Below are 20,482 nucleotides of genomic sequence, written 5' to 3' on the forward strand. Positions count from 1 at the left end.
ATATAATAATTTTTAATCAAGAGCTTCCTGATACTTTGTTCCATGTTTTTATATGATGTTATTGATTATCAGTACATTTACATTTTCAAACCTGCACAGGTTTTTTGTAGTGTCTATAAAGAAACATGTCTTCTATATTTATTAATGCAAACACCAGTTGTACCATCAAATAAAACCCTGTTAAAGAGCACTTAATGTGAGAGTAACTAGTATGAAAGTATAAAAACAGTACAGAGTAGGGTTGTGACATGCATATTCCTTGATTGTATTGAGGGAAGACAAGCCATGCATGTGGCTTAAATGGAACATGTTACAATGCACGGTATTATAAGGAAGATGTTTTTGGTTTTGCGGGCATTAATTAAAAATTTCTAAATCAGTGACATGGGAGTGGGTGTAAGTAGGTGTTGCACTTTTAACAGTTAAAAAACCAAACACATTTTTTATAAACATCCAGATTTTAAACACCACTATGCCAATGTTGTGTAAGAACAACCAGCATTCAGACCCACATGTTTATGTACAGTATTTTGCCTATGTAATGTAGATAAAAGTTGTGGAGTTATCGTAAGCCTTACTTATTGTAAGCCATTCTTCGTTTTCTTTCTTTGTTTTTATCCTCCATGTCAATGTTAAAACCGCTTTCTGCTAATGTCACACATGCGCACTGAACACTCTCTCCGCCCATATTGACAAGATACGCCCCTTTCTGCTCATTGGCTACATGTTAGTTTTGTATTTGTTTTGTTTGTCGCCCGACTCAGTTTTCTGAAGCATTTCTCAAACAACGGAGACCTTTAAGGCAGCTGCAATAAAAACCCTGGCGAAGTTGTTCCATGGACAAATAATTTTTGAAGTATTAACTATACTCCTAACCAAATATACATATATATATATATATATATATATATATATATATATATATATATATATATATATATAAAGTTAAAAGACAGCACTTCAAGTACATTTTCATTGCTTAATTCCAAACGTATTGTCGTTGTGTACAGAGGCAAAATTATAAAAATTGGCAAAGTTAAAATACTAATGGACCAAACTGTAAATATGAATAATAAATATCCAGCCAACAGTGTCCTGAAACCAAAAACTGACAGTGTTACCAGGTTTGCAGGAACCTAAAGATACCAGGAATCTGCCGTATAATATAACTGGATTGATCCTAATAATAATAATAATAATAATAATAATAATAATAATAATAATAATTGTTATTGAATTTAAAATAAATTGAGTAATTATTTGAATATGTAATAAATAATAGTTATAAACTGTGTGCAGGGGAAAGCCCTAGACCTAGTTGCGTCAAACTCGACGTCAATCCGCCGCTGTGTTGCTATGGGGCGCGCGGAGGCGGCCATATTGGCCATGTTCATGTCAATGGGAAAGTAAAGAGGCGGCCGGGTCAGTTTATAGTCCAATACTCGAGCCGATCCTGCTAGAGCGAGTCTCTGGCCGAGCTGCGTCCCAAAGTCAAGATTTACTGGCAATATTATCTGAATGAACATTAACGTCTGAGTTGTGTGTGACTGTAAACCTGAGCTCGTCAAGCTTCTGCGGCGAAGACATGGCACGCCATACGCGACTCTAGTTCTACCTTATGATGCCTTTTGCCCGTCCAATGCATTCCTGGCACAAAATGGAGGTGCACAGCTTAAGCGGCGAGGTATGTTAACTGCTATTTTCGCTTATGGGGAGTGTATAAATATGTCAAAACAAAAGGCTCAGATTTATACTGTTTTGTGTACCTCTTCTGTAATGCTTTGCTTTGCTAGCTAGCTACTGCGCAGCGAGAGGTAGCAAAGTTGCTAGCTAGCTAGTTATTCAGCTCTATACTGCCAAGCATGCTGAGTCGTTGTGCTCTCCATTTTCACAAACTTTGTTGGGTGTTTAAAGTAAACTAGCTAACTGGTGTTTGACTGTAGTGCACTGACTGTGGATGTGCAGTATTCTTCAGCCGAATGCTTTAGGAAAACATGCGAGACGACATCACTTTTTGATTTATCAGCTGCATTCCAGTGACTGGTCTTCAGCGATAATGTAAGCTGTAATCTGTACAGCAGCTATCCGTAACCACAATTAATGTCATCTGTCCTGCCTTTGAGCATGTGTAGGGGATTTTAGGGTTATATTCACAGTATGCGTCTGAGCGACTCTGTGAAGGGCCAAATTGTGATGGTTAGATGCCTAGGTGGGAACCTCTCCAAAACGGCAGGTGGAGGCAGTGTCATGCTCTGGACAATGTTCTGCTCGGAATCTTTAGGTTCTGGTGTGAAAGTTAAAATACTTATGGACCAAACTGTAAATATGAATAATAAATATTCAGCCAACGGTGTCCTGAGACCAAAAACTGACAGTGTGACAGTGGTTTGCAGAAAGCTTCTGATACCAGGAATCTGCTGTATAATATAACTGAATTGATCCTAATAATAACACTACTACTACCTATAATATTGCTAATATTAATAATGATACTAATAATGATAATACTACTACTAATAATATTTATAAATAATAAACATAAAAAAAATATTTGAAAATGTAATAATAATAATAGTTATAAACTGTTTTCCAACAGGGGAAGTGAAGGGGAAAGCCCTAGATTCAGTTGCGGCAAACTCAGTGTCAATCCTCTGTGTTGCTATGGGGCACACGGAGGCGGCCATATTAGCCATGTTCGTGGCAATGGGAAAGTAAAGAGGTGGCCGGGTCAGTTTACAGTCCAATACTCGAGCCGGTCCTCCTAGAGCAAGTCCCAAAGTCAGATTTACTGGCGATATTATCTGAATTAACATTAACATCTTAGTCGTGTGTCATTGTAAACCTGAGCTTGTCAAGCTTCCGCAGCGAAGACATGACCTAGGCTTAGATGCCTAGGTGGGAAAGTCTTCCAAAACGGCAGGTGGAGGCAGTGTCATGCTATGGGCAATGTTCTGCTCGGAATCTTTGGGTTCTGGCGTTCAATGTGGCTGTTAATTTGACACATGCTACCCTACCTAAACTCTTTTGCAGACCAAGTATTCCCCTTTATGACAGTGAAGTTCTCTAATATCCTGCTCTTTCAGCAAGGTAATATGCCCTGCCGCTCTGATCCATGGATGCCCCACCTGGCAACCTACAGGACTTAAAGGACCTGCTATTACCATGTTAGTGACAGATACCACAGCACACCTTCAGAGGTATTGTGGGGGTAGTCCATTCTGCAGTAGGTCAGAGCTGTTTTAGTGGCACAAGAGGATCATAAACTGCCTGACATTAGAAAGGCTATGTCAAAAATGAAGTCGCTGAATAGTCACAATGAAGCCTTCGACAGCCTAGATAAAAAAAAAAGTGTTTTTCACTTAATGGTTAGCATTTCATAAATAAACTTTTCATATTTATTGTAACAGCACATACTACTGTTATCTTTCAAGTAGAACTAATAAACCTTAGTGTGTTTACTGAATTAAGCCAGATTTACACTATGATTTTTAAGCTTGTTTTTGATGGTGGAGACAGACATCACGCACAAAATTCTGCGTCTCAAGACCCAGTCTCATTCATTGATGACATAAAGTGGATGTAGTAATTTTCTTTTATCAGAGCCTGTGTTAGACTCTTTTCATATAGTCTCTCATGGAGAACATGTTATTGCAGTCTGTTATAGAGTTCATGTTTCATTTGGATCATCTTGTGACGAACAAATTTAAGGTGCTGAAATTGTACCCTAAATGCTATATAGTGCATTCAATATTAACAGTCTAAATATTATACAAAATGGTACTGCTTAACATAGCAACAAAGAGGAAATTCAAGTCAGCTTTATTGTCATGAAAGTGTATACTTTCCCACTGTCGGACGAATAAAGGTGGATCTTCTATACATACATGCATGCATACATACATCTTGTGTGCTTTCAGAACACAGCACAACAAATGAAAAACAACTTCTACTGTGGCATCAATGAATGTGATATACAGTATGTAGACGACATACAAGACAACAACATATCCAGACATGTTCTCCAAAATGTACCAACAGCACAAATTAAGTGTGAATGTTATAGAACATTCAGTATTGTATAAACTCATATTCTTATTACCGTTTCACTACTTGCACATAACAAATTGGTGCAGAAATGTAGTGGGTTTATAGAACAGAGCATTAAGCCCCGTTCACACTGCAGGTAAAAGTGGCCCAAATCTGATTTTTTTTGGGTCAAGTGACCAGGTCAGACTCCTTCAGGAGTAGTGTGAACCAAATCTGATTTTTCCAATGTGGCCACAGTGTGAACAACCAAGGCGGATTTGATGCGACTTTTACGTCAATCTACATCAACATTCGTCACAATTATGTGCCGGCGAGTACGCACACAAACGTGACTACGCCTACAAAATGGATCAAATAATCAAAAGTTGCCCTCGACATCCGAAAATTTTCAAAACACTGCGTCTCTGTGCTGCCATTACACAAACATTTAGAAAGAAAAGCGAAAATGCTTACTTCCTCCATAACCTCGCCAACTTTAGCGCAACGGCGTGCTGCGTGTGACGTCATTGTTATTGTTCGTTTGCGCATGTGGGTCAGTTCAAAACAGCAAACAGTTCACACTGGTATCTGATATAGGCCACATTTTAAAAGGTAATGTGAACAGCCAAACAAAAAAATCAGATCTGAACAAAATATCCTAATTGAGCATTAAGACTTGCAGTGTGAACGGGGCTTTAGTTAGTTTAGAAGTTTCCACTGTTGTAGACTAGACTCATCCTGCATCTGGATGAGTAGATCTCTTTGAGTTTCAGGAGATCTCTACTGATAATTTATTGATGTAGTTTTAGGAACAGGCTTGAGCCTCATTGTTCAAATGAAGGGGAATCATAATTCTACAGAATCCAAAGAGATTCTGTCCACTTCTATGCTTTGTGTTGGACAGGTGTCCACATACCTTTAGCTGTGGTATTGTAAATGTCCTTTTATATGAATTAATAATTGTCTTTTTCAGTTGTACCATGGCCTCAGTTCAGGGCTTAGTAAATGCAAAGCTGTGATCACAGAAGAAACCAGGAGGGTCAGCTCACCACCAAAATTATTAAAATTTTAACATCCAGTAATTCACCCACTCATTTATTTATTGCAGCTGCATCAATATATTATATCAGCATATAGATAGGCTGAGTAAATCTGTATCAATACTGAATCAGGCTAATGAGATTTTTGAGGCATGTCTGAGTATGGATAATAAAGTCGCTGTAAAAGAAAGCAAAACAGCAACTTTGATTTCAGTTTTTTTATGAATGTAAGCCTCATTAAATGTACAAATAATATAACAAAACGCTTGGCATGGAGAGATCACTGAGAAGAAATTAAATTTTTTCTGAATTTTTTCTAAAATTTTCTGTAGTTTGGGCATGCAGCATATTCATTCAGTGATCATGATAAATGGAATGATTCATCCTCTTGAGGGATCCCGTCAAGCACATTAGGCTGACATGCAGTGTTGGATTGGTGATAGCTTAACACAAATATATAGGAAAATGTGTGTTATATTCTCCTGTATCATGTATAATATGCTAAATAATATATAACATGGTCTATAATACTAAGGTATTGATTGAATGGTTAGTTAACTTGTGTAAACTTGTGTTTTTTCTTCTTCAAAAGTATCCAAGTTCAGTAATCACTAATTTAATTTGGATTGGTGGATTATTGTATCAACTTTGAAAAAAAACAATAAAAATAAATTATAATTGCTGTGTATGTTACTAAATATACTAGATCTTTTTTATGTACAAGATGTGTCTCTTGGACAAAAAAATGCTAGGGGATGTGGGTTTGTGTGTATGGAGATGATGTTAGCTCTTTCTATATTTTGTAATTGGGGCAAAACAGGATGAGTACTGTAATGTGTTTGTATAGTATGTTTTTAAGAACTGACACACTTCATAAAAATAAGCAAAAATAAATAATCACATTTTAGACTCAAACAGTAGGAGTAACTATTCATCTTTTTTATAATAGCATATTTTGTTAAAAATTTTAACATTTGTAAGAATGTTTTAAAGAAATTCATAAGATTATATAATTTTATTATTTTATTTTAATTTTATTTTTAAATAAAATATGTTAATGTTAATAAAATGTTAATTTCTCTTCCCCTGAGGTAGATGGCTGTTGCTCAGATTAGGTGAAAAAAATGCAGCATGTGAACAAAAATGCAGCGTTTGACATCGTATGAACTGATGAGACCAAAATAAAAGTTTCTGGTTAGGCATTCCATTAGCATGTTTGACAAAAAACAGGGGACTGCAGCCAATGAAAATGAGATTATACCCACTATAAAATATGTTGCTGGATCACTGTGGATTTGGGGCTGTTTTGAGGCTGGGGTTTTTAGTGACAGTAGTGAAGGATGATACCATCATAAGTCTTTGTTGTGACTCACAACACTTGTGAATCTCAGTATCCTGTGATCTGAATTAAAGAGGGACATCCACATGCACACATTTAGCAATATTAAAGGTTTTAAAATGGAGTAAACCGTTGGATATTTAGATTGTGTGCAACATTCCATCATGCCACCAAACTCATCATTGACTTTGACATAGAGAATGCAGACACGTGGCCAGACAAATGTAAGACGTGTTTTGTATGTATTAAAAAAAAAAATTATGTTTACGTTAATACATTAAATTGTGTTGGCCATACCTGTAATCGCTAGCATTAGCAATTACTTGTTTTTAATATTTATTTATTTATTTATTTATTTTTTATTGGTTTGCAATAGTTAACAAAAATGATCAGGAATGCTGCAAAATCTAAATCAGGACTTTAAATAAACAATGAGGTATTAGCTGTAACTAACCTCATTATGTAATTTAAATTGCTTAATGTAAGTTAACTGGGTGCTATTTAATTGCAGTGTGTATTGGTCATTACATTTCAATGTCCCTGTTGTTTGACTGAATTTTCACTTGGTACTATACAGACTACCACTGGCTGTATTTTATTATTCTCACTGTAATTTATTTTATGTTTGACATTTAAAATAGTTGTTGCATGAGTGCTGTTTCTGATGCAGGCTTATCCTTACTTAAACGCCACCTATTTGTAACCTGCTCCTTGATTTTTTTTCCCACACCCCCCCAATAGCCTCAAAGCACACACATCAGTACTAATATGTCATCTCAAATAGCTGGAGGTTCTATCTCATGTTGTTAAACACTGAAAATACCTGGCAAGCTCAGGGTTATGCAGCATTTTACAATGATATGCTGATAAAAGTTGAAGTTGGACTAACACCACATTTTTCATGCTTAATTCATAAGAGAAAGAGCCTTTATCTTTCGGGTTTATTGGACAGTATAACAGCCATGAAGTCTTGAGTGTCTGTTCTTTCAAACATTTACAAAATAAGCCACTTGAAACTCAGATTTAAACAAAGCCATGGGTGCCGCAAATTAATCACTGATAAGCTGTGAGCAAATAATCATTTGAATAAGAATATTTTAGAAAGTTCATATCACTGATATGGTGTAATTCCTAGCTATGATATTGGCTTCTGTGTTTAAAGCATATTTTACATTAGCAGGCTTTGCATACTGAAGCTCGTTTTTTTCACAATTCCATACATTTTGTGTTACCATATGTTTGGTAAGTCATCTTGTTTACATCAGAAGTAATCTTCAAAAATTTTAGAGACAGATTTTCTTCTGTTTTAATTCAGTATAACAGAATTACAGTTTGTCGAGTTTGTATACACCAAGTTGACTTTTTCTTTAGACAGTCTGGAAGATTGATGGAATAATTTTATAGGTTTTTAAATAGCCATTTGTCACAGTTAGGGTTTAGTTGGGAGCTCTGTTGTTGTATTTAGACCCAGTTCTTTTTTGCCCTTGATACCATGGGAAAAACCAAACAACTTGGCCACAAAAATTGTGGATGCCTACAAGTCTAGTTTTTCCTAGCAAATTTAACTTGTCACTTTGAGCTTCTGTACAAACAATTGTATGCAAATATAAAAATCTTTTTGCCACACATACATGCAGAAAGTATCAAAATATGGACATCTGCCCTTCTGGAGAGCATTCATTTGGATCAGCATTATGTGGGTGGAGTGCACTACAGGTAGGAGTGCACTACAGAAAATAGATGGCAGCATGAGGAAGGATGGTTTGTAGAAATACTGAAGCACCTCAGTACATTAGCCAGAAACTTGGTTACATCTGGGTTTTATAGCAGGAAAGTGGTCTTAAGTATAGTTCAAAATTTATTGCAAAATATCTTTAATACCGCAGAATGAAAGTATTGGAGTGGCTATTACAAAGTCCTGATTCTGTCATAAAATGCTTGGACCGAATCCTGTCTGAGCTAACTAGGGGGAATGGTCAAATGATTCTGCCAAACTGTTGTGAGAAGCTTGTGGAAAGCTACCTCTATAAAGGCAATATCGATAATTATTGAACTTTTTTATGGCCCATTTAAAATGAGGAAAAGGAGAAAAATATATTACATTTAAACATTTTTATTTTAAACTTAACCTTCCTCTGATCATAATCCCCTCAGTTATTAAGACAGAAATGTCAACAACCAGGAAACCTCAAATAATTAAAATGTAAACATAAGTCTAAAGTCACAATGAACACTTAACATTTATCTCTTAACATTTAAGGTGCAAAATGAAAGAAAATGTAAGAAATGTTTAATAAAGTGTAATAAAATAGTGCAAAGTGTTAAATATAAACATAGAGAAACCTGAGAATTTTGTGCAAGTTTAGTGCTAGGAAGTTCACTAGCTGTTCACCTTCTGGTGAATAAAGTGTTTTAAAATATGTGCAGTGTTTTTTAAACATAAATAAAATGAGGTAGACTGAGATACATCTGTAATATAAAAAACAAACCCGATACCGTACAGTAACATTGTTTGAAATATAAAACCTGCAGAAATATGAAAAAGTAACTCAAGTTATTCTTACTCTAATCATACTTGAAGTTGAACTATTCAAGTATATTTTCGTAGACTTATAATTAGGGCTGTAGCTATCGAATATTTTAGTAATAGTGTATTCTACCAAAAAAATCTGATAAAATGTATTTTTGCTTAATTAAAGAGCAATATTAAATATACAAGAGAAAATAAGACGGGTCTCTTAAAATGAACAATTAATTGGTTTCCTTTTTTAGAAAAATGAACTTTTATTTTTTAAATGCATAGTATGCAATGCATACAACAATATTTTCTATCAAAAATAAACTTTTTTGTAAATTATTTTCAAATTACTTTTTTAAAGTATCAAAACTAAGGCATACATTAAAATAAATAGTAATAATTATACAAAAATACTGCCTTTCAGAACTAAAAGATTCTAAATGTACAGTTCAGGCATAATATAAGCCTTTACTGTCTAATTTGGAATGCTTTGTGGTATTTAAGAGGCAAAAAACATGGACAGGAACTTGGACCTAGAGGCCATGCATAAAAATATATGTATCTATATATATATATATATATATATATATATATATATATATATATATATATATATATATATATATGTATCTATATATATGTATCTATATATATATATATATATATATATATATATATATATATATATATATATATATATATATATATATATGTATATATATATATATATGTATGTATATATATATATATATATATATATATATATATATATATATATATATATATATATATATATATATATATGTGTATATCAGAATATAAAAGTCTGTCTCTCTCTCTAAACGTGTGTGCTTTAAAAGTCTTTAAAGGAGCATGTGATTGCAACGAAGAAATGTAAACATATCAACATGCTCAGAGCTGAGGCTTGCCCTGCACTTTGAACATTGTTGTATAAAGTACTAGAAAGCAATACTTGAGTAAAAGTACAAGTATTGTACTAGAAAAAGAGTAAAAGTCTTAAAGTATCTGATACTGTACTTAAGTATCAAAAGTAATTTTCTGATATTTTATGTACTTACGTATTTGAAGTAAAAGTAACAAGAAAAATTTCAATGATTTTCAGTAGGCATAAGAGCAGGGGTGGTTCTATTATTTCATCTTTAGGGGGTTTTAGCCCTCAGTGAGAATTTAAAACAAGAAGAGTTTTATATTATATATTATATGACTACATAGTAAGCCAAAAGTTATGGTATTATTAAATGGCAAAAGTGGACACCAAAATTTTATGCATGATGCCAGTCTTGAATCAAATCAGTTCATGTATGTGTGCATTCTCTACAAACAGTGTGTCCAATGAATGCAGTCATTAATAAAAAAAATATTCACAAGACAAAGACCAAATCAATAAATATTTTTATTTAGTATTGAATGGATTGTTTGCATTAATATTTTGTTTGTGCTCTCAACTTTGGTAATAAGAATAGTGACATTTCACTGCTTTTGTTTTCCGTCTTTGCAGCTTTCCGCCGATTAACGTTATAGATAAATGCCTCCAGCTCTGACTGTGCGTGCACGCTGCACGTGCCTGTGCTTCTCCGTAGAGCGTGCGGACGTGCGTAATGCAGTCTAGGAGCAGTGATTCACCAAACCTCCCTTATTGCAGTCGCACACATTTCTTCTGATTTTAGTTTGTAGTAACGAGTAATGAAGATGCTTAGTGGAAATATAACGGAGTAAAAGTATATATTTTATTTAGGAAATGTAGTGGAGTAAAAGTGAAGACATAAATTTAAATAGCAAAATAAAGTACAGATACGTGAAATTTCTACTGAAGTACAGTAACGAAGTGTTACTGGCTTTGAAGTACAGTAACTGGCTGCTGAATGTTAATGTTTCCTGCTGCTGAAAACAGACGCTCTGATGGTGTCCCAAACCTTGGACATTTTCTGTCGTTTTCTCCTGTTTTTTTCTTCTTTTTGTTATCGCACCCTACCATTTTGCAGCCCGCACTATAACGCGCCCGCGCCCTCAAATCAAAAGACTGCTAACTCCTCGCATCTCCTTCCGCTTTTACATAAGCGCGTTGTCACACGTGCGCACACGCACACACAAAATAATTGCACAAGAACGTGACGTGAGCTTTAAAATGAATTAAAAGAGGCTTCGAGGCAGAGGAATTTGCCCGAATAATTTTTGTAATTGAGTTACTCGAGGAATCGTTTCAGCCCTAGTTATAATATCCAAAAAACTGCCGTACTGGCGAGCTGACTTTTCCTCTTTTATGTACAATTTCCTCGCTCGCTTATCAGTCGCTGGTTACTGAAGAGGAATCCAGCACGAGAAAACGATATGGTGCAACCAAACATGATACTGTTACATGATTGTCTGTTAGCGTGTCACTCCCCAAGTTGCTAGGTTACCAGAGCGTGGGTGCCTTTGTTAATGCAACCAAACTTGCTTCGCAACCTCTGTTTTCTTCCGACGAAGAATAAAAATATCGAGCACATTTTCTATCGCTATCGATCACGTATCTATCGCGATACATATCGGAATCGTTTTATCGCCCAGCCCTAAATGCTACCAAATATATAGCATTGTAGCATTTGTAGCCAGTGTAGAATGTCTGTTGTAAATAAATGAGGAAATAAATCTCTCTCTTTAATTTGAATGTCTTTAGCCTTTTATGCAAAGATTTGGCTTCATCTATAGGGATGTCTGTTTTGGTTATTTTGAGAACAAGTTCTGAACTTGAATTCGTATGGAGTTTTCTTAGTAGGAAAGATCATGTAATAATGCTTGGTCTGAATTTGCAGTTTAGTAAAATAATTAAGTAAAAGTTTGTTCCAGCTGAAGTTGTGCTTTTGCATTTTCCAGATCAATGGGCATCAGGTTGCAGATGAGCCGATGGAAGAGGGAGAATCCTGCACACAATGTGTGAGTAATGCTGTTTAAATGATGTTAAAATGATGTTAAATGATGCAGTGAGTAGTGTAGCTTCTCATATGTCCTGTGTTCATGGAAAAGATATTACTTTATATCCTAGAAGGGTCAGTAGGTTAGTAAAAGTATTTTCTAATCAATGTGATTTGGCTGTGAGCCAATCCAATGAGGATAAGAGTGGTGGTAGGTTCATCTCTTCTGGTTCTAGTTAGGAATCTAGCTGCTGCGTTCTGGACTAACTGGAGCTTGTTTATGCTCCTACTGGAACATCCAGACAGTAAAACATTACAGTAATCCAACCTAGATGTAACAAATGCATGAACTAGTGTTTATGAACATCATATTTCTTATCTTAGCAATATTTCTGATATGAAAGAAGGCTATGTGAACTTCAAATGAGAGACCGGTATCAATAATCACACCAAGGTCTTTTACTGCTCACATGGTGTAATAGAAAGACCAACCATGGTTACTCTGTAATTAGAAAGTTAACTTCTGGCTGCCTGTGGTCCTAGTAAATGCATTTCTGTCTTGTCAGCTTTAAGCAGGAGGAAGTTAAGACTTACATCTGACTTAGCTGAAACATATAGCTGTGTTTTATCAGCATAACAGTGGAAGCTAATACCATATTTACGAATAATTGCGCCAAGGAGTAGCATATATATACGAAGAAAAGCAATGGGCCTAAAACAGAACCTTGTGGAACACCGAACATTACCTTAGTTTGTTTAGAGTAGTCACCATTTAGATCTACAATCTGATAGCGATCCATCAAATAAGGCCTGAGCCAGGAGAGGACTGTCCCTTTAACACCAACAACATGTTCTAGCCTGTCAAGTAAAATAGCATGATCAATGGTATCAAAAGCTGCACTAAGATCAAGCAACACCAGCAAAGAGACACAGCCCTGATCAGAGGCCAGTAACAGGTCATTTTACAACTTTAACCAGTGCTGTCTCTGTGCTATGATGAGGCATAAATCCTGACTGGTACATTTCATGAATATTATTCCTATGTAGGTATGAGCATAACTGAGCTATAACCTTCCATTCTAATCGAAATACTGATAATTTAGTTTGACGTCATTTACGTTCTAAATGTTCTTAATTTGTCAGCTGATTGTTTTAAAGTTTGTGTTGTCATTGTACCTGCTAACTTATTACAATAAATATTAGAGTTTCCAACATTTATTGCTTTGTCTAAAGAGGTTTGAAATGAAATCTGCAAATTCAGAGAGGAATTCAGAATATGGTCCAGGAATAAACAATTACAATTACAATGTAAATAACAATTAGAGAAACTGACTCAGTAGACTTATTTTTGTGGCTACATATGTTAGTATGAAGAACTTTGAATGCGTTGAACACGTGTTTACATTCTTGCTTGACACCTAGCTTATCATCATGAATAACTGTGACACCTCTTCCCCTGCCTGTTAGCCGTGGTTGATGTATATAACTATAACCGAGTGGACAAGCTTCGTTTAATGTGGAAAACCCATTTGGTTTGACCCATGTTTCTGTTCAACACAGAACCCTAAACTTCTGATCAGTAAGCCATAAGAGCTTTAGATGCAAGAGAGATTATATTTAACAGTACTAGCTTCAGATTAAAGGTGCTGGCTGTGCATTCACTATGATCTATTTTCATGCTAGCAGGTTACTAAAACAAATTTTCTGTCTATAGTTTTTTGTTTAGCTCAGGAAACAGACACAGTCTCTATATTGTAAACCCTGGGTGACTACTCAATGCAGCCAGCAGACGGTCAGATTAGCCTGCTTGTCTGCTCCCTGGCCCTGGCTCCAGAATGTAACAGATTATCTAGGCCTGTTCTTAAACTATGTGCTATGTTGCAAGAAATTAGAGCAGCACCATCCTGAGTGGGATGTACACAGTCCCGTCCCAACAGGCCAGCCTTGCCCTCAAAAGTGCTCCAATCATCTATGAAGCCCACATTGTTTTTGGAGCACCACATGGACATCCAGCAGTTCAGCAACCATAACCTGCTGTATTCTACATCACCATGCCTCATTGGAATGGGGCCAGAGCATACATCATCATTGGACATCGCCTTTACACACCTCTATAATATTACTCCTAGGATTCAACCATTTTTTTTCTGCACTGGCTGCTTAGAGGCTTGTGCAGTGTCTTCTCATTTTGAGACTGGACCACTGCTGGCATGTCTACCTATGACTGCAATTCATCCTCACTCACTTACTCACTTATTTTCTACCGCTTATACGAACTACCTCGGGTCACGGGGAGCCTGTGCCTATCTCAGGCGTCATCGGGCATCAAGGCAGGATACACCTTGGATGGAGTGCCAACTCATCGCAGGGCACACACACTCTCATTCACTCACGCAATCACACACTAAGGACAATTCTTCCAGAGATGCCAATCAACCTACCATGCATGTCTTTGGACCGGGGAAGGAAACCGGAGTACCTGGAGGAAACCCCCGAGGCACGGAGAGAACATGCAAACTCCACACACACAAGGCGGAGGCGGGAATCGAACCCTCAACCCTGGAGGTGTGAGGCAAATGTGCTACCCACTAAGCCACCGTGCCCCCTGCAATTCATCCTCTGCAAATGATTGTAAAATGAAGCTATACCACTTGTTTTCAACAAGTTCTCACATACCAGGCCACCGCTGTGATCCCTTTAATGGCTTCTGGTAGCTGCACTTCAGATTTAAAACAGAGATGTTTGCGTACAAATCCATGAATGGAGAAGCACCATCTTACCCCTGGTCACTTCATGCGTTTTCTGTGATCCGATAGCTATCTGATTTGTTAAAGCTGTTCCATTTACATTAGGCCACATAAATGCGTCTTGGCGAATCGGATATCAATCTGATCTTTCTACTCCCGCCCAAAATGCAAATATATTTGACCTCATTTAAGGGTTAATTGAAATGGAACACGCTTTGGTGTATGCGGTTTTCAGAATGCAATCAAAAAGAAGACGAAAAAACTTGTTACGACGGTTATGCTACAAAAAAACAGCATTTACTGTTTGCTGCATTTTCGCTGGCGGTAGCAGTGCATTTTAAGACCCAACAAGACACCTGGGTGAAAGATCACTTGCGAGTGACGTACTTCCGTTTGGGAGGAGTTATAGCGCTGACGTATGTGGCTTGAAACACCACATTCATTTACACCTGTCCAGTTTCATCTGAAATGCGTCCCAGACCACCTCCTGAAGTGGTTTGAACAATCTGATTTATATCCGTCTCGAAAAGGTTTCGGAGGGCATTTAGACAAGGTATTTTAACGATCGGATAGCTATGAAGTGACCAGGTGTAAAAAGCCCCTTAGTCAGGAGTATACATGCCCACTTAATAAGATGGAGCGGTATGCTTCAGATCTTTAACAGGTCTTTCCCTTCTCCATACTCTTTCTTGCCTTCATACTTTATTGCCATCATTCTACTTAATTTCTTTCTCATCCTTCCATAGAATTTTGTTCAATAACTATCTTGGCTTTTCCATATTTTTTGCCAATTTTAATCTGGTCTTGTGGTAAACCCTTTGTTTTTACTCATGTTATTTACTCATGTCTTCATGGAGTGTAATCTTGATCTGTAGGAAACATTACAAGTATTCACATTTCCTGCTGGTGAATCGTAACCAGGTTGTAAGTACTGCTTCAAAATGGCAAAAGAAGAAGGAAGAGACAAAAAAAAATAGAGAGTAAGCAATTTATTACAAACTGTATTTAATCTCAAACAGGCTGTTCATCAGCTGATCAAAAGTTTAAGACCATACGAGGACCATCAGTCAAGAGGGATGCCACTGCAATATGTGTGCATAGCCAGCCACCATTTGATGCTCCTGCACATCTGAAGATCCATTTTCCCATTGGGATCTCCATTGGGATCTCCTTGTCATGACAGTAACATTGGAAGCCATCAGGACCACCATCCAGATTAATTATTTTTTCGTCAGACAATAAAACTTTCTTCCATCTTTCAATGTCCCATGTTTGGTGCTCCCTTGCAAATTCCAAACAGGCAGGATTGTGGTGTGGGAGAAGACATAGTCTTTGAAAACGTTTTTTGTTCTTTAAGCCCTTATTGTTTATTGGGCAGGCAGCATCAGTAATTGCCTTAATTTGGGTCGAGGATTGGCTTGTGTCTTCTCAAACAGCCTGTCGGATCCAGCTCAGTGCAGTTGAAATTCTTTTGGGTTTACCACTTCAAGTCAAAAAGAGTCATGTCAAGAAGCTTTTATTGTCATTTTGTGCAGTTTGGTTGTTGCACGATTTCTGTGCTATATTAACATCTGGCGGTCATGTATATAAACACAGCTGTCCCTGGCACCACATTGGATCCGGAGTGGCTGCTGCTTGCTACTGCCGTGCTACCACCTTGGAAATATGAATTTTGAATTTTTTTCCCATACTTTTCTGGACTTTTAAGAAATTTAAAATGACTGTCAGCAGCAATGGCACACTGCAAGAGCTCTTGCTTGTGCACCTCAACAATCCTGCCATGTTCAAAGACAGAAAGCCTTTTTGCCTTTGCCGTCAGGAGCTCATGACATTATGACTGCCTGAAGGCTTTCAATAACATGAAAGCCATATTTTTTGCACAGATTTTACTTTTTAAGGCTATGGTCTTAATCTTTTCTATATGCTCAGCAGTTGTATAGAACATCAGGGATAGCTTAGCAATGGCTTTATTGATAAATTTTGTGCTGATGTCCTACAAAATAAAATGTGAGCTCTAACAAACAAGAGGTTTTCACAGCACTAATGGTAGGGGAGTTAAAGGTCTAACAAGGTTTTTCCCTACAGGATGACGGGTCTTATAAGGAAATCCCCATCACTCATCACGTAAGGGAGGGCTGTGAAAAGGCTGACCCTTCCCAATTTGAGCTGCTTAAAGTACTGGGCCAGGGATCATTTGGAAAGGTGAGTACCTTTTTACATAGCGTGCAACACGTTCTCAGATTATATTTGCTTATTATCTTTAAAACCTGACAATTTCATCAGTTGAAAAATTGTAATGTGACCATTTGAACTGAATTGTCTAAATTTTCATAACTAGCACAAGCCCAATATCATTATTGACATCTTCAGGGATTATGCTGACAATTATGAACTATATTGTGACTGAACAAAGCATTACTTCAGATTCATCATGCAGAGATCAGTTGCACCCTGGTTGCTGTGGTCAATGCCAACTGAATCAATTCACCTACTTGTTCTTGGTTTAAGGTGTTTTTGGTGAGAAAGATAATGGGTCCAGATGCTGGTCAGCTGTATGCAATGAAAGTCCTAAAAAAGGCATCATTGAAAGGTGAGTTTGCTTTTGTGTTGCCTTTTAGAACAAATCAAATGGAAATAAATCTTGATCTCATTGGCAGTGAGGGACAGGGTTCGCACAAAGATGGAGCGAGATATACTGGTGGAAGTGAACCATCCCTTCATTGTGAAGTTGCACTATGGTAAGACAGACATAATTTTTGTCACTTACTCTTCCTACATTCCTACAACTTGCTCTCACCCTCTTGGCATCTACATCAGCTTTGAGTGCATTCTCATACTGATCAGTTTCGGTTCTAGAAACTAGTAACAGTAGTATCAGTAGTAATCAGTAGTAATCAGTAGTAACTGATGGAATAAGGGTGGCTTTTTGTAAGTCTATCATGTTTTATTTTTCCCTTTCACTCGCAGCCTTTCAGACAGAAGGGAAGCTCTATTTAATTTTGGATTTTCTCAGGGGTGGAGATGTATTTACTCGCTTATCCAAAGAGGTATGTGTCCTGTTTTCCGTCTGCACTAACATTTTAATGCCTTTTTACCCAGCTGTCCTCACTGTATTGAAGCTATCAATCCGATTCTTAAATGAAGGTTGTGTTTATCTGTGGAGCCATGTCCCAACCAGCATTCAGGGAAACACTGTGAGTTGTAGAATTTCTCCTGCTTTCTAAAGGGTAAACTCTTGCTGACAGGTGGCACTAACTAACAGGTGGCACTTGCAGTAAATAGTAAAATGATTAGAGGATAAAAAAATAAATCCCCTCAAAATAATAAATAAAAAATTTCAAATGCAATGTGCTTTGCATGTTAAAGATTTTGGTTTAATCCTATTTCTTTTTACTTTTTTTTTGTTTTATTTGTGCTCTACATCCATCTTTGCATTGATCCGAGATTAGTGCAATTTAGTGCAATTTCATAAGAACAACTGGTTGTAAAATTTGGATTAATGAATTATTACTGCATAACTGGAATGATGAAATCAGTATATTTCAAGGTCAAATATTTGTAATAGTTCTTTTCAGTGGCTTATTTTTTGTTTGTCATACAGATATGTATACTTGCATGCTTACAACCATGTTTAAATTTAGGTTTCAAGGTCAGTTTTCTGTCGATCTACTATCTTTTCCATCCTTCCATGCTTTCTTGTTGGTGTTCTACCTCAAGAATGAATGTTTGTATTATTTCTGCTTGTTCTAAAGTAAAATGTATGACTAGAAGATGTATGCTGGGCATAATTTTTATAATGTCTTCAAACGTTATATTTTCTGGTTGTCTATATACGTGTCCTTCCAGTTGAATAATTGAATGATTTTATATGGACTCATGATTGTAACCAGCAGGTGAACTGATTAGCTTATTCAGTTGATCTAAACAGGGTCAAGGTCACAGCAAGTTCTAAAATAGTTTTTCTAAATGGCTTTCTTCTTGTTTGTAGTAGATTTTAATGGTATTACAAATAAAATCTTAAATAAAATAAAAAAAAAAAATTAAATCTCTGGTATTCTTTACTGACCAGTCATTTTGCTGTATGTAAAGGCAGTTTTTTTTTTTTTTTTTTTTTAATATTTGCAGCTAGACTGAATAACCACAAGTTACTCATTGATGCATTTCCTTAAAATTGTAATACCCTTGTCTGTCTTCATTAATATCTCTGTATGAAGCTTGGTTGTTGTCTATTGTGTCTCCTGTAATTGTAATTTTTTTGGTTGTTTTTGTGTGACTATAAATGCTAATGTTAACATATGTTTGTGTTTCATTATGTTTTGTACAAAGATCAGACAGTAAATCTGTTCAGTTCTTACTAGGTTATGTTTACAGAGGAGGATGTGAAATTCTACCTTGCAGAGCTGGCCCTTGCATTGGATCACCTTCACAACCTAGGCATTGTTTACAGAGACCTGAAGCCTGAAAAGTAAAGTATTTCCTTCTTTTCTGTATCTGATATTTTTATCCTAGGGCCTCAGCATAGTTCATGTCTTCCAATAACTTCCATAAACCATACACCATTTTTGTGTGTTAAAACATGTTTCATGTACACTAGGGCTGCACGATTTTGAAAAAGAAAAAAATATGTTTAATTTACTGAATAAAATGTTAACACAGTCTGTGGTGCAGTCTGTGCCTGTGATGCAGGGAACTTATAAGTTATGGCTTGCTGAATAGGTTCGGAAACCAGCGTTGATTCACCTGCGCTTAAAGATTTTTCTGCCAGCAAAACTGATTAAAAATGTAGTCATCGCATTTGAAGCTTAAAAACAGCCATATAATTGAGGTGATACTTTATTTTGCCATTGCTTTGTCAATTGCATCTACTGGCACTGTGGGTTTCCTCAAAGCATCTGGTTTAGTCATGTTTTCAGAATGTTTTTTTTTAATGGTTGTGACATGGTGACTTGTTGATTGTCTCGCATATGGCATCTCGTAATATTTAAATTAGTGATAGTAATTTTGATATATTGTGCAGCCCTAGTGGAGGGTTTATTACAAACAAATTGTGTCCAAGCCAGTTTAATCCAAATGCCTCAAAGTTTTCATGAGATTTATAAAGTTGACCCTGTGTTGTGGGTTCAGTTACAACTTGCATCTTATTTCTCTTTTTCTTGGAGAACAAAATGAGTAGTTGGTTCTCCTCCTTCTGTTCCACCATTTGTTCACGTACATCGAACAACTCGTGTGTTGCTACAGTTTATACTTTGGCCTCTTTCTAGCAGTCATCTTCACATAATTATGGAACTTATCATTACATTTTAATAGCATTGCCTGCACACCTGGAACACTTGTACAAGGCAACCAATAAAAAAGTGCAGCTTATGCAAGCTTGTTAGGTTCTAAAGGTGATTTTTGTCTTTACGCAACTTTCACTGATGTCATCTCTGCATTAAGTATGCTGAGGCATTATTTCTTTATCTCTTTCTGTATGAAACAGAGATTTCCACCACAAACAATTAATACATTTTTGAATACCAAGATTGGTGGCTAACAGGTGTGCCTGTTAAATGTATTAACCACAAAGATATTTTTGCGTATTTTGACTTTTTACATCAATTTGTGCCAGTAATTCTGGCACTAACTGTATTTTCAAGTCATACTTTGTTTAAAAACAAACAAACAAACAAACAAATTTTTTTTCAGATTTTAGAACTTCTTACATCTGACGGTGAAGACTCTGATGGAAATTGCATAAACGTAATAAAAGAATCCCAATGTAATATTTTTGTCTTGTGCACTTGAGTGTTCATGAATCACTAACGACTGCTTCTTCTCTCTCCATCTTGTTTAATAGTCATAGATATCTCAGATGTGGCATTTTGATTTGACTAGGGTTGTCACCTTCATCATTCAAATTA

The 20,482-nt window shown here is 36.3% G+C and overlaps 1 protein-coding gene across 2 annotated transcripts in view; it reads left to right on the forward strand.

Moving 5' to 3' along the window:
* The first annotated feature begins 1,348 nt into the window (after positions 1-1,348).
* rps6kal (ribosomal protein S6 kinase a, like) overlaps positions 1,349-20,482 on the forward strand; it is a 37,219-nt gene continuing 18,085 nt past the window's right edge. Inside the window, exons 1-7 of one of the 2 annotated variants that reach the window (XM_060886035.1) lie at positions 1,349-1,684; positions 11,798-11,857; positions 16,668-16,784; positions 17,091-17,172; positions 17,240-17,320; positions 17,550-17,629; positions 18,941-19,047. In XM_060886035.1, coding sequence (XP_060742018.1) covers positions 1,619-1,684; positions 11,798-11,857; positions 16,668-16,784; positions 17,091-17,172; positions 17,240-17,320; positions 17,550-17,629; positions 18,941-19,047 — 593 coding nt within the window. In that variant the 5' untranslated portion in view covers positions 1,349-1,618. Of the gene's footprint in view, positions 1,685-11,797; positions 11,858-16,667; positions 16,785-17,090; positions 17,173-17,239; positions 17,321-17,549; positions 17,630-18,940; positions 19,048-20,482 lie in introns of those variants that run through there. The other variant, XM_060886036.1, reaches the window with a different exon arrangement.

This window comes from Tachysurus vachellii, chromosome 13 (genome assembly GCF_030014155.1).
Source record: "Tachysurus vachellii isolate PV-2020 chromosome 13, HZAU_Pvac_v1, whole genome shotgun sequence".
In the NCBI taxonomy this organism is placed as follows: Eukaryota; Metazoa; Chordata; class Actinopteri; order Siluriformes; family Bagridae; genus Tachysurus; species Tachysurus vachellii.